The 13,795-nt window shown below is 34.9% G+C and overlaps 1 protein-coding gene across 1 annotated transcript; it reads left to right on the top strand.

The window, feature by feature from the left end:
* Positions 1 to 8,473: 8,473 nt before the first annotated feature.
* Positions 8,474 to 10,826, top strand: LOC116021061 (transcription factor MYB16-like). Its single transcript, XM_031261665.1, has 3 exons — positions 8,474 to 8,854; positions 9,026 to 9,155; positions 9,718 to 10,826. Exons 1-3 carry the CDS (start codon positions 8,722 to 8,724, stop codon positions 10,604 to 10,606), a joined length of 1,152 nt encoding a protein of 383 aa, XP_031117525.1. The 5' UTR covers positions 8,474 to 8,721; the 3' UTR covers positions 10,607 to 10,826.
* The last annotated feature ends 2,969 nt before the right edge of the window (positions 10,827 to 13,795 follow it).

The following is a 13,795-nucleotide window of genomic DNA, read 5'->3' as shown; positions in this document are numbered from 1 at the left end:
TTGATCTTAGATTTATAGGTGGCAGTTCAATATTAAATTTTTTTTTTATCAAAACATCTTCATTTGGTCCTAGTATTATTGTGACATGACAATGTTTAGTCCTCTGTCAACAAAATTGTTGAAATGTCGTTAAATATAAAGACATTTCGATTTTTTTTAATATAAACTAGGTTGACTCACTATATTTTTTATGTTTATGTTTTTAAAAAAAAATCATAATTGAAGACCGAAATGTCCTTGTATTTAATAATATATAAACTGTTTTGTTGACAAAGGACCAAAAATAGTCATGGCATAATAATAATAATAATAATAATAATAATAATAATAATAATAGGACCAAAAATAAATATTTTGATTTAAAAAAAAAATTAAAATAGACTGTGAGCTATAAATCCAGAAAAAAAAAATGTAATTGACTCTAATTAAGATCAAGTAGAAGCTAATAGAAGGTGTAATAAAAAGGGAAGTGCATGCATCATACATGTGGGGAAAACATAATTGAAATAATGGTTACGTGAAGGTCCCTTTCGTTATTTACTGTTGTTATCAACTTGCCCGTGGAACAACTCATTTTACCGGAAGTGAAAATGAAATTGTCGCCTAACCTTAATTCTCACAAAAATATTATTGCAATCTTTTTTTTTTCTTTTAAATTCCTTACATACAATATTTGGTTTTATCTCTCTCATTGTGAGATTAATTCAAATGTAATTTAAAATACGTCCGCATAGTTTAACTCTTATTCAAAAACAAAATTAGCTGTAAGTTACTAGCAGGTTAAATATTATTGTGATGCCGATGACCTTGTGGTCTAGTGGCATCTGGTGTCCCGGTTAACACTCCCACATGAATGATGGGAGTGAGTCCGAGCAGACAACTGTTGACTCTTTGTGCTTCATTAGGTTGAGAAAGTAATGATTGATTTTTTTTTTAATTTTATATACATTAACGGCTTGGGTGTCAAAATTGTAATGGTGTACGTGCGATCAATCTGATTGCTTTCTAATTGTGATGTATACAAACTCTTAAAAGGAAATTTATTTTAATAGCTTTAAATATGTCTCCCCATTGCACATGCACCCAACAGAAACTTTTATGAACCATTTTAGGGCCCTTTTTATAATTAAAATAAGTCTTTCAAATCATTTCCTAAAGGAAAATTTCTGAATGCATTTCAAGACCCGTTTTAAGTATCAAATTGAAAAGGGGAAAAACAAAACAAAACACAAAATAAATAAAAAACTTGTTTTGGGTATTAAAAAATGGAGTTCTTATGATTTTTCCTCTAAGAGCATCCCCAATAGTTTGGATTTTAGCATTAATTTTTGCATGCCATGTAGGAAAGAAAAGGGAAGGAGAAGAAAAAAAAGAGGGGAAAAAAAAGGAGAGAGTAAATGTGACCCACAAATTAAAGGAGAACAAAAAAAAAAAAAAGAAGAAAGAAGCGGTTAACACGCCAGCCAGCACGTGCACTGCACACATCTGGCTGGGCACTGTATAGTATGTGCGCAGCACTGCACCTCTCTTATGCTGTTTCTCTCTCATGCGGATGCAGCGGATCCCACAAAAAAAAACCTAAGTCTTGCATGAAGAACTCAACATTCTCTCTCCAAGCTTCTCTTTCTTCCGATCCACACGGATGTAAAAGCTGCAAAAATATTTAAAATCCCCCTATTAAGATGCACTTACGTCTCATGTCTATATGCCATTATAACGCATTTCGTACTTTTTATTATAAAACTAATATATGTGTGTGTATATGTATGTATTTTCTTATATGTATATTTTTTAATTATGAGAGAAATTCGCATTCACTAGTTATATCTTATTTTTAATATTTGGTTTCTACCCACCTAACTTTCTAATACTTGTGTGTACTTTTTATATGTGAATAATTGATGAATCTGTTAGTTGTAATTATCACACATAACTGTATATAAGGCATGGCATGCAAGGTAAAAAGCTGTAGTATCATAATATCATACACTATTTATCCCTTATAAGCAACTCCAAAAGTAGGTTCAAACCTTTGATGTCCTGTACCAAATACTTCAATAATTACTCAAATAATTTAATTTATGTTGAGGCCACATTAATTGCCTCATTAACTAAATTGGTTGTTACTTCAATTATTTTCTTCTCATTTATAATAGTGTACTGATATATATAGTCCACCTTTAATTTCTTACTGATTTTTCTAAGGCCCTTGATGGTTTTTTATTTGAGCTCAAAGGTATTTAAAAGAAAAACTTTAGTTAGTGTCACGATGAATTAACGATCCCTTTGTAGTTTTTTTTAGTTAAAGTGTAAGTATGCTCTTACATGAATGAAAAGATATTTATACTACAATTAGCACAAATTATAATAAGTTTATCTTAAATACTTTTGATGTAAAATATAATTGTCAACTACAAATTTTTTTATACAGGTTAGTACTACAATATGGTCGCAAGAATAATTAGTATCAACCTAATATTTGTCGGACACAAACGTCATTGACTTTTTCTTCATTATCATGTCAACTCGTTAATAAATCTATTTACACAAATAGCCAGTTATACAAAATGCCAGCTAAATCACTTTTTTGTCAATTAAATTGGTCACTTAAAATGCGACAATCATAATATTTGTGTGCAGTTGTTACCATCCATAATGGTGGCCATGATCACATTAAGTCCAATATTAATGGCAATTATATATTTCCACGTACACTATTAAATTTGTGTGCTTAATCATCATATGGGTTGGTTTGGTCCTCCCCTACCATTTGAAATTTGCTTAGTTTCAACCATTTTTTCTAGGGCTAAATTTGTCATTTCATGTTACTTTCTCTAATACCAAACATAATTTTTAAGGGCCGAAAACTTCTATTGCTACCTCTTTCTGCCACTGAAAATTTAGTCTTAATTAGTTGCATTAGACGCCACCTAATCAAAATAGAAACCATGATTCCTCCCGTCTATGCATGTCACACCAGTAATTCCACCATCTTTCTTGTCTCCTCGTGATTGGACACTAATATCACTTGTTAAAATCAATAGCTTATATTACACTAAAAAAAAAAGTTATAACTCGTGATGAATTATACTTAGGGTGTGTTTGGTTCGTACATGGGAATCGGAATCGGAATGGGTATCAAATACTTGGTAAGGGTAATGGGTTTTGGTGAAAGTATTTAGCATGTTTGGTAGTTGGGTGGAATGGGAATGAATATTAATAGTTGGGGAAGAAATGAAGAAGTGAAATGAAACCCTTATTTAATAAGGGTATGGGTTTTCCCATTAATGGGGTATTCCATACCCATAGTAGCATTCTCAAAACCTATCAACCAAACACTAGCAATCACTTTCATACCCATTCCCTATACCAAAACCCGCCAACCAAACACACCCTTAGTGAACCCGATTGGCATTAACTCCGGTGGTAAATTAATTGCACATCCAAAAAAAATTGGAGTGAGGAATAAGCCACGTGGGCATATATATATTGAAGAGATTATTTATGCTTAAAAAAAGCGTCTTTAAAGCTGAGTTGGACCACGAAGAGGAGAATTTAAGGCGGGCTGACCCGCATACATGGCCTTGCTTTGTGGGTCCCACGCTTTGTCTTATCTTATATCCAATCAGTGTTTAATCTTTAAAGCCCACCTGCCCCACCCTAATAAATTGCATGTGCTCTAACCTTACATTCCCAAACTACCCCTCTCACCCTTTCTTCTTCTTCTTCTCTGTGTGTGTTGATTGGGGAGTGGCTTGCATGAGGTTCTTGTTTGTACCTAAGAGGCTAAGAAGATAAACAACACCACATGATTTTTTTAGTTTTTTATTTTTATTTTTGACAAATTAATTTGAGATGAATGGTGGGTAATTCCAGTCGTTATACGGTGGACCATGGTCACTAAACAACGTCGTTTCATTAAGTAGAAGAAACAGTTGTCGTATGTCGTAACAGAGCTCCGTAAAAGATACTACAGTTTATCTCAAAAGATACTGTCTCACATTTGTTTTTATATTATCAAATGAAACTGTTGTTATATCAAAATAAAACTGTAGTTGTGTTGGAAGGAAACTGCAGTGTATATAAAATGAAACTGAATAACAGTTTCACATTTTTGAGTGTATATTCTCCAATGAAACTGTAGTTATATTAAAATGATATTGTAGTTGTGTTGAAAGGAAACCGCAGTGCATTATAAAAGAAAATGTAGTTGTGTTGAAAGAAAACTGAATAACAGTTTCACATATTTGAGTGTATAATGTCGAATGAAACTGCAGTTATATCAAAAAGGGATTACAGTTGTGTTGAAAGGTAACTGCAGTTGTGTTGAAAGGTAACTACTGCAGTGTATATAAACTAAAAATTAACGGCGCAGAACGGAGGCCGTTTCAACTGTTTGTTTTCATTGCATGGTTCATAATCCATTGTGGACAGTAAAATTTGTGGGGTAATTCAGTGGTTAAGAATTTATATTATCAATTAACTAGTAATTTAATTGGGTCGAAGTTGTTTAAATATTGATTTGTACTAATGTCACGTATTAAAAATAGTAAGAAATATAATACATTTTATAATTTGATAAAAAGAATTTAAAAAAAAAAATTATCAAGTTATATAATATATAAATTTTCTGATTATTATTTAGTATGATATTAAAATTCACAATAAAAAATCTTTGTAATTCTATTGTAATTTGAATGTGTAGTCTTTTACAATGGTCCTGTTTGGTAAATAATTAGTCCATCAGCCAATTTTAACTTATTTGACCACTATTAGTTGTTTGGTTAATAAGCTTTTTGTAACTCCAAAATACTAAAATTCAAAAGGCTACTCAAAGCAGCCTTTTCAATTAGCTTTTTGATAAAAGAAATTATACCAAACAGCTAATTAATTTTACTAAACAACTTTCTACAATCAGCTAATGTTATCAACTAATCATACCTTCTAACCCAATGAGCCATTTACCAAACAGGGCCATATCGTTTTATTTATAAGCTGAACTTAAATATCTTTTATATGCATATAAGTATGCAATGCGCTTTAATCTTTTTTTGATTTAGTGAAGGTGATGCTACAACATATAATTGCATGGATGGAGAATTAATTTGTGGTCACAAGCCTGGCTTTATTTCAATAGCAACTTGGCCCTAATATCATCACCATACAAGTTGTGATCTTAAATATCTTATATATGCACATAAGTATGGAATGCACTTTAATATTTTTGATTTAGTGAAGGTGATGCTAGCTACAATATATAATTGCATGGAAGGAGATTTAATTTGTGGTCACCAGCAAGGCTTTATTTCAACAGCAACTTGACCCTAATATCATCAGCATAGTTTAATTATATTGACCCTAATATCATTAACATATATCTTTAATTCCGCATTATATTGCTCCAGCCCGTAAAGGATCACAAAGAAGTAAATTCAGTTGATTCAAACCAAGAATGTCAATAGACATCTCTTATAAAGAGTCAAATATATTTAGAACTGTGTATGTAGTTACCAAGTCAATTACTCAATCACCAATTCGATTGGCCAGGGAGTTGCCCCTCGATATGCTATCTTCAATCTTGTTTGATCCCATGTAATTTCATCGTATTGACAACATCAATAAAACGAAAAAAAAGTACTTATCCACTATCTCTATAGAGATCGTCCAACATGTTGACGGTACAACGGACCTTCTCAATTACTGTAACTTGGATTCTGTGTCCGGTTTATTGAAACCCTATCTTTTGTGAATAAAATTTTGGTGAGATAAATCGTAATAATTGTGACTTTATTATTTTGATTTATATGAAAATCTACACTCGTCACCCAAAGTTTATTTTTGGATGAAGCGCAACTTGTAATCTAAGCCAACAAAAGACTCCAAAGAGGTACACAAACCTAAATTATTCATAGCTGTCCGATTCAAATTAAGAAACCATTATATAATTGTGAGTCTATTATTGAAAGGAAGTGTTATGTTGCAGTGAGGCAAGAGCACAGTACACTTCCTCGTCCAATGCACACAAACACATTATATTGGTGGACATGCATATATATATATATATCTGGAATTGAAAACTCAAGAAAGATGAATCAATGGGAGGGCAGCATATATGCAGAGGGTATGTACTAGAACAGTGGCGACGACCGGAGTTTCATTAATGGATGCCGGCCGGTAGGGTAAAATGAATTGAATGGATGTTTGATGTTATAAGAGAAAATGGGGGCACCGCACCATTATGACAAGTATCTATTGTTGTGCTGCCATTGACGCCTCAATGCACTGCTCTTGTCAGCTCAATTATGCCATCCCTGCCTGCAACTCAATATTTTTTCCTTTTATTTATTCAATTCATATCTCTCTCTCTCCCACTCTCTCTTGGTAAATAAATAAATAAATCTCAATTATTAATGCAGTCTTAGAGGGCAGCTAGCTTTGTATACTTCATACCAAACAATGTACAAATAATTGTGTCCACCACTAGAGTGTCCTCCGATTAAAAGGGAAATTATTTTGACTTTTTCAACTAATAAGTCTACCCTAAGAAAAAATGGTTTTCTTTAAAAAAAATAAAAATAAAATAATATGTATTCAAAAACAGTTGGGATCGCGGGATTTGTGTTGTTATACGGTTCACATAGCTCTTTGTGGGTCATGGTATTATCAAATAAAATTGTAGTAGAAATGAAATAATACTTTAATATTGTTATAATAGAACTAGGGTATGTGAAAAATGAAATAAAAAACAAAGTTCATGCAATAACGTATATTGTCAAATGAACTTAAAAGTGTAATTAAAACGATACTTCTTTTCTTCTTCCAAACGATACTTCAACGTTACTATTAGGGGTGGATGTTTCGGTATTCGGTTCAATTTTTTATTTATTTATTTTTTAATTTTGATTCAGTTTGTTCGATTTTTAAAAAATGAAATCATTCTGTTTAGGAACCTCAATTGTCAACATTTCCTAGTGGATGGTCAAATGGGCTCAGACAGAGTACTTCCTAACTCAAACCCATGACTTCCTATTTGGGAGAACCACTTCATGCCACTAGATCACAAGGTTATTATTATTATTATTATTATTAAAATGATGATATGATATTTAAGTGATACTGTTATAATAAAACTAGTTTCTGTAAAATTAAACAAACAAAAAAAAAATAGAAATCATGCAATAATATATATTGTCTAATGAACATGAAATGTAATTAAAATAATACTGTAATAAAATCAGTATGCGTGGAAAATAAAACTAAAAACATAACTAATATAATAACATATATTGTCAAATGAAATTGAATTATAATTAACATGATATAAGGTCATTTTAGTTCATGATTCACACTGCTAGATCATTCTTTATTTGCCTAATTAAGTCTTTCACACTCACACCCTAGACACCCTACCCAATCCCCTTCTTTGGGGTCAAGTATCCTTCGACCCCGGGCACAGTACCCCATCGTCGACCATAACTCTCTCCGTGTGTCTCAAGTATATGAAGGTTCAATATTTTACCTGGATTCTAGTTTTATATACGTACTAGTATGAACTAAGATTGTAAGGTTGGAAAAGTTAACTCTTTCAAATGAGGTCTAATCGTATATACGCACATGTATATTCACTCTTAAGGAATCCAAATTAATTGTGATTAAGATGCCAAATCACATTATATTTTAAGTAATAATCCCCATTTACGGTGGCGTACCTACAAATTAAAGTAATATTGCCCCTGGAGCTTAGTACACAAATAATGTACTTTTAGTAAAAAAAAACACAAATAATGTACTTTTAAAGTTTTAATATATTAAAAATACAATTTTTATTATGGTCCGCATAGAACTGTGTGGACCATGGTCCGCCCAAGAATACTAGAAATGATTATTCGAAACTGTTAGACCTTAGGCTCAAGGATGTTGGAAGATCTGGGTTCCTTGTGTGCATATGCATGAAGATTAAGATCTGATCGGTGTGGGTGAAGGCCCCTCTGTCCACAATCGTTATATCGTGAACCAGGGTCCACAGTGCATTGTGGACATGTAGGACTTCATAAGGCACGTAATTCATGTTCATAATGCACATAATTCATGTTCATAATCACATATGCAAAAACACGATATAATGAACATGAATTCTGTGTATTATGTTTAGTGTTTATGTGTCATCAACTATATAATTTTATGCATTATAAACATGAATTCTTTACTTTATAAAGTTAAATTCTGTATATTGGACCAGTGTACTTTATGGACCTAGTACACGATATAATACATATATTAGTTTTTATGTTAAGAGATGCAGGATATAAAAATGAAAACACAATTTTCTCAAAAAAAAAAAAATGAAAACACAATTAAAAAAGAAAAAAGAAAGAAAAGTAGTAAATTGGGGGATGCGTGGCATGAAGTTGAAGGAGGAAGAGTCCATATATAGAGGGAATGAAGGGGCAGTAGCGTCACATGGACTCATTTACACATGTCGCTGACCTTTCTTCCTCCCTTCTTCTCCATCTCTCTCATCTCCCCACTACTTCTGCTCGCCACTGACCACTTTATCATCATCATCTTCTAAAATTCTCCATTACTGCACCCGCAAATCAAATTCCCCATTCCTCTATTCCCTCGGATCATCCAAAATAGAAACAAACACCACTACTTATTAACTTCATCCTACTATACATACCCCTCGCCCCTCATCTCACTTTCCGGCAATATAATAATATGGGTCGATCGCCGTGCTGCGATAAAGTCGGCCTCAAAAAAGGCCCCTGGACTCCAGAAGAAGACCAGAAACTCTTGGCTTATATCGAACAACACGGCCATGGCAGCTGGCGTGCCTTGCCTTCCAAAGCCGGTACATATAACATATCCTACCTAGCTAAATCTTCTTTTTTTTTTTTTTTTGAATATTACTGAACTTTATATTGGAGAGTCACTACATGTCATCTGAACACAAGGTGCTTGGCAGCTAAATCTTAATTAATTTCTTTGTTTCTACTAATATAATAACCTCTCATATGTGCAGGCTTGCAAAGATGTGGGAAGAGTTGCCGGCTGAGATGGACCAACTATCTCAGGCCTGATATCAAGAGAGGCAAATTCAGTTTACAAGAAGAGCAAACCATTATCCAACTCCATGCTCTCCTCGGAAACAGGTTTTCCATCTTTAATTTTCTCACAAACTTTCTTAATTCCTAGCTTGTAATCATTGGACTTCTGTTCTCATCTTATCCAACCGGGTTTCCGTAATAATGAGTGTTTAATAATCTTGTGTGTACCAGTTTTCCAGTCTGGGCATTATGCACAAAAATGACATAATCTCAACTGAGTTAGTTCCAGACTGGATGGGTATTATTCTCCATTTTAATTTGCATTGTGTATCACATCAGAACCCACATTTTAAAATTCAGATGCGTACATATATGGATACGTACTTTTGTTCAAATTAAGTTGAAATTTGTGGGACAACCATGTGATACGAACAAAGTTTGGAAAATCCCTAATCTGCGGGGCAATTTGGGCCAACAAAAGTGACATAGAACAAGAGGGGAATGGAAGAATTTGGGTGTTTGTCGTTTTTGTGTTTGAAAACTGATGATTAGGAAAAAAACAAAGGGAAAAGGGTGGATTTTGTTTGGATTTATCGTGAGTTTTTGTTTTCGGTGATTTTAAGGTTTATATGTCGGAATTGGTGTTTTTTTTGTGTGGTGGTCTTAGGTGGTCGGCGATTGCCACTCACTTGCCGAAACGGACGGATAACGAGATCAAGAATTACTGGAATACCCATCTGAAGAAACGGCTGGCGAAAATGGGGATTGATCCGGTGACCCACAAGCCGAAGAACGACGCGCTGTTATCCAGCGACGGCCAGTCGAAGAGCGCCGCCAATCTGAGCCACATGGCGCAGTGGGAAAGCGCGCGCCTCGAAGCCGAGGCTCGGCTGGTGCGCCAATCCAAGCTTCGTTCTGTTTCTCTCCAGAACCCTCTGGAACCTTCCAGCCCGCTCACCAAGCCCGAGGTGCCCGCGGCCGGCTCGCCGCGGTGTCTGGACATACTAAAAGCTTGGGGCGGCGGCGGCGCCGGAGGCAGCGGCGGAGGGGCGGCGTTTTCCGTCGCCGGACTTGGCGTCGGAGTAGAGGCGCTGGAATCGCCGACGTCGACGCTGAGCTACTCCGAGAACGCGCCGCAGATTTCCAGCTCGACGGCGGCGTTTATGAAGGAAGAAAGTGAGGATCAAGCGTGGAAGTGCTTCGGGAACGCGGCGGAGCATTTCAAACACGGCGGCGGCGTCGAGGATTCCGCCGCCGCCGCCGGTTTCGCCTCGGCGGGGCTTCTCGGCTTGACTAACATCCCCGCCGCCATGGAGAGCGGCGCGTGGACGACACAAGAGCACATTCCCACCGGAAATTTTGTGGAGAGATTCACCGACCTTTTGCTCAGCGCGAATTCGACGGAACGGAGCTTATCGGAGGCCGGCAGCACCGAGTCCAATAACGCCGCCGGCGATGGCGGCTCCGGCAATCACTACTATGAAGATAACAAAAATTACTGGGATAGCATCCTTAACTTGGTGAATTCTTCACCCTCAAATTCTCCCATGTTTTAGGAACTATAATTTGTCTCGTGTTACACTTAGAATTGTTTGAGTCAAGTGTTTGGGAAAGTCCATGAACTGTACTTTGTATTACAAAATGGAGCCACTGCACATCTTTCATAAGTTTCAAACTAAGTCTATTATTTTTAAAATATCATTCCATCAAATTCATTCAAACTTGTAATCTAGAGCTGAGGAAGTAATGAAAAGTCGAGTTAAAGATTTCATTCTAGCATGTTTAAGAACATAATAGAGTTATTGGTATCTGTTGGCAAGGTTGTGGCGTGAAGTGGCCCGCTTTCTCCTGGTGTGAACCATAGCGTTAGACGGATGGGTCGTTTGAGAACACGACTTTATAACTATGAGATAACTAGTTGACAAGCCAACACAACCTTACAAAAAGAATATGAGCGTATTATTGCCAAAAAATAATAATAAAATTCAATAATGTTCCTCGAAAGGGTATTCATGCATAGGCACTTAGCTTGGTCCTAAGAAAGGGAATGAAGTCGTTTACAAATTTATATTATGAATCGTTCCTTAGTTTTCCCCAAATCAACCCTAAATTTCCTTCATAAACTACAAGATCCCTTTCCTAAGCTGAAAACGGGAAACTATGCATGATTTGAAAATGAATCTTTTAAGTGTCTTTCAATATCGCTTAGCAGTCCTGCAACATTCTCCTGACTAACTAGTTCTCCTGACTCACTAGCAGGCCGATCGACTACTATGATCTTCCATCATCAGGTTGTGTAAGTGCTTGAAGTCCCCCTTCTTATTAGATGATGACAATTCAAACATGATGTTTCACGTTTTAGAGAAGTTTAATTTTTGTAATAGTGACCTAGTGTACGTTGTTTTTTGGGATCTCCTTTCCTAATGGTCCAAAAATAATTATTTCACTAAATCAACAATTCCAAATAATGTAAATCTAAAGCTAAACATATATACATATTTATACTTGAGAAAGATTTCGGTATCTCTCTTATTGTAATGTTGTCATGTTAATTTTAAAAAATTAAAAAAAAAAATTACTGTAAAGTATAAGACACTAAATTATATGGCAACAACAAGTGAGATACAGGATTTGGATAGAAGCGTGGGGAAAGGTGGCTTTTATTTTAACCTGCAACAGAAAATGACCCTAATAAATTAGTCACCCAATATAGTGGTATATATTACCTAACTGAAAGGGAGAATACTACCCCAGATTCATGATGTATATACTCTACTTGTGGGATGGCCATTAAGGGGTAAGGTACCTACGGTCCATGCTCCATTTAATAATTACTAACCCTTGTCATGATTCATGAATGATTAAAATCATTTTACAAACAAAATTTGATTCATGAATGATTAAAATCATTTTACAAACAAAATTTGATAAATTTATATAGAGATGATTAGCACTTAAAATGTACTATATATGGTTCAGGAAAATTCGGTGAACTGAAAGAGTTCAAGAACTTAAGCCATTAGGTTGAGAACAACAATCTGATCGAATAGTTTTGACTTTTGACTAAAAATTTTAGAAAAAGATAATTCGTATGTATGTAATTATAATTTCTTAGAAAAAGACAAAATATGTATGTGGTTATAACTTCTTCACAACTCTAGTTTCAAGATTCTAACAAAATGCACACCTTCATACACTTGTCACAATGCCATGGGTCAGTTCCTGTGTCTCTAGGAACGAACACGAGTGCACCCGGATCATTAAATGGACGGAGAAAGGCCCGGTGGATTTTAAAAAAAATAATTTCTAGGTTCACTGATGAACAATTATACTTGTCATGATTTTGTTTTTTTTTTGGGGTGCATGCTTAACGTGTTTTCAACAACACATAATACACATATACACACAAAAGAAAGTCAATCATAACAACGTGGTTCAGTTTTGTCCAATTATCAGTTATCCACGTACATATGGTCTCTTCAAATAAATGGTCGTGTTCCCTTCATTTACAAACTTGATTCATTTGGCATCTAGCTACCTTTAAAAAAATATTGCAAAGATATTAAAGAGTATAATCTTTCTATAAACCTCGAGTTTGAACTGTCTAATTTTTTTTTAAATATTATTGACTTTATTATACTGCAGTATCTGTTCATAACTATTTTCTTAACCAATTAAAGAACAAAGAGTCAATATCGCCTCTAGTGAGACATGAACATTATTAGTCCTAGTGGACCCTTTAGGGCTGATCCAGTGGTCACAAAAGCTCGTCATAAGATCCGTAGAACAGAAAATCAAAGATAACAAAATGGTCCAAACCAAGTCTAATTCCTAGACAAATGAACTAAGGTGACCTAGGAGCAGTTGACCAAAATATTTTTCAGGCGTTGGAGAAACCTCACCCGCCAACGCGTAGGACAGTGGCATCGGATGGTGGTGCGCAAGGCTCATGTGGGTGACAACAACAGAGCAAAAAATTATAGTAAAGACTCTAATACCATGTTACAAAAGTAAAGAGAAGCATAATTAAATTTCACAATGAGAGGGACATGAGTTCAAAAGTTCGAATCGCGTAGGGGCGAGGGGGAATTCAAATCACGCCAAGGGGAACTCCAAGTTCTAATATTTACCAGTTATGCAATACGCATAGGTCCCGATGGAACGATCCGCTTGAGGTTGGCAAAATTCAACATTTCCACCATAATTGGCCTCAATATGTATTCCTAGTTACGTCACAAATCAGATTGAACCGGATCTAAATAATTTAACAATTGTTTGATTCATTAAAAAAAATAAAAAGAAACAAGATAAATAAAATGCAAATATTTTTTATATTTTAAAAATGAAGAATTAATATGCACAGAGGGCCTTAACTTCTTTGCACAGTTTAAAATGGGCACCAGCAGAGTACAAAATTGATTAGGGTTCTGCAAGTTGTCTCGGACGGATAATATATCATATCATATCCTCCATTCCTCCCCCTAAAACTTCTCCCATAAATTGAACTCAGAATTTTACTCCAATCCAATTTAGAGGATAACAAATTGGTAGTTCCTATTGAAATTAACTGCTCTTGGCATATTAAACTCAACCAATTTCATTACCAAGTTGCAAATTATTCTTATGAATGGGAATTTGACATAGTTTATTAGGAGAGGTCTATCATACAAAAAAGGTTAACTCACTCAATTTAGAGTAAGAAAATTGACAATAATCTACTAGAAAAGATCCAATATAAATCAATC

The sequence above is a fragment of the Ipomoea triloba genome, chromosome 5, assembly GCF_003576645.1.
Source record: "Ipomoea triloba cultivar NCNSP0323 chromosome 5, ASM357664v1".
Taxonomy (NCBI): domain Eukaryota; kingdom Viridiplantae; phylum Streptophyta; class Magnoliopsida; order Solanales; family Convolvulaceae; genus Ipomoea; species Ipomoea triloba.
This window is presented reverse-complemented; position numbering and strand designations above follow the sequence as displayed.

Excerpts from the sequence above, each read along its gene's own strand:
- LOC116021061 (XM_031261665.1), top strand. The coding sequence starts at position 8,722 with ATGGGTCGATCGCCGTGCTGCGATAAAGTCGGCCTCAAAAAAGGCCCC. Across the intron at positions 8,855-9,025 it reads TGCCTTGCCTTCCAAAGCCG|GCTTGCAAAGATGTGGGAAG; the intron begins GTACATATAACA and ends TCATATGTGCAG. Across the intron at positions 9,156-9,717 it reads CATGCTCTCCTCGGAAACAG|GTGGTCGGCGATTGCCACTC; the intron begins GTTTTCCATCTT and ends TGGTGGTCTTAG.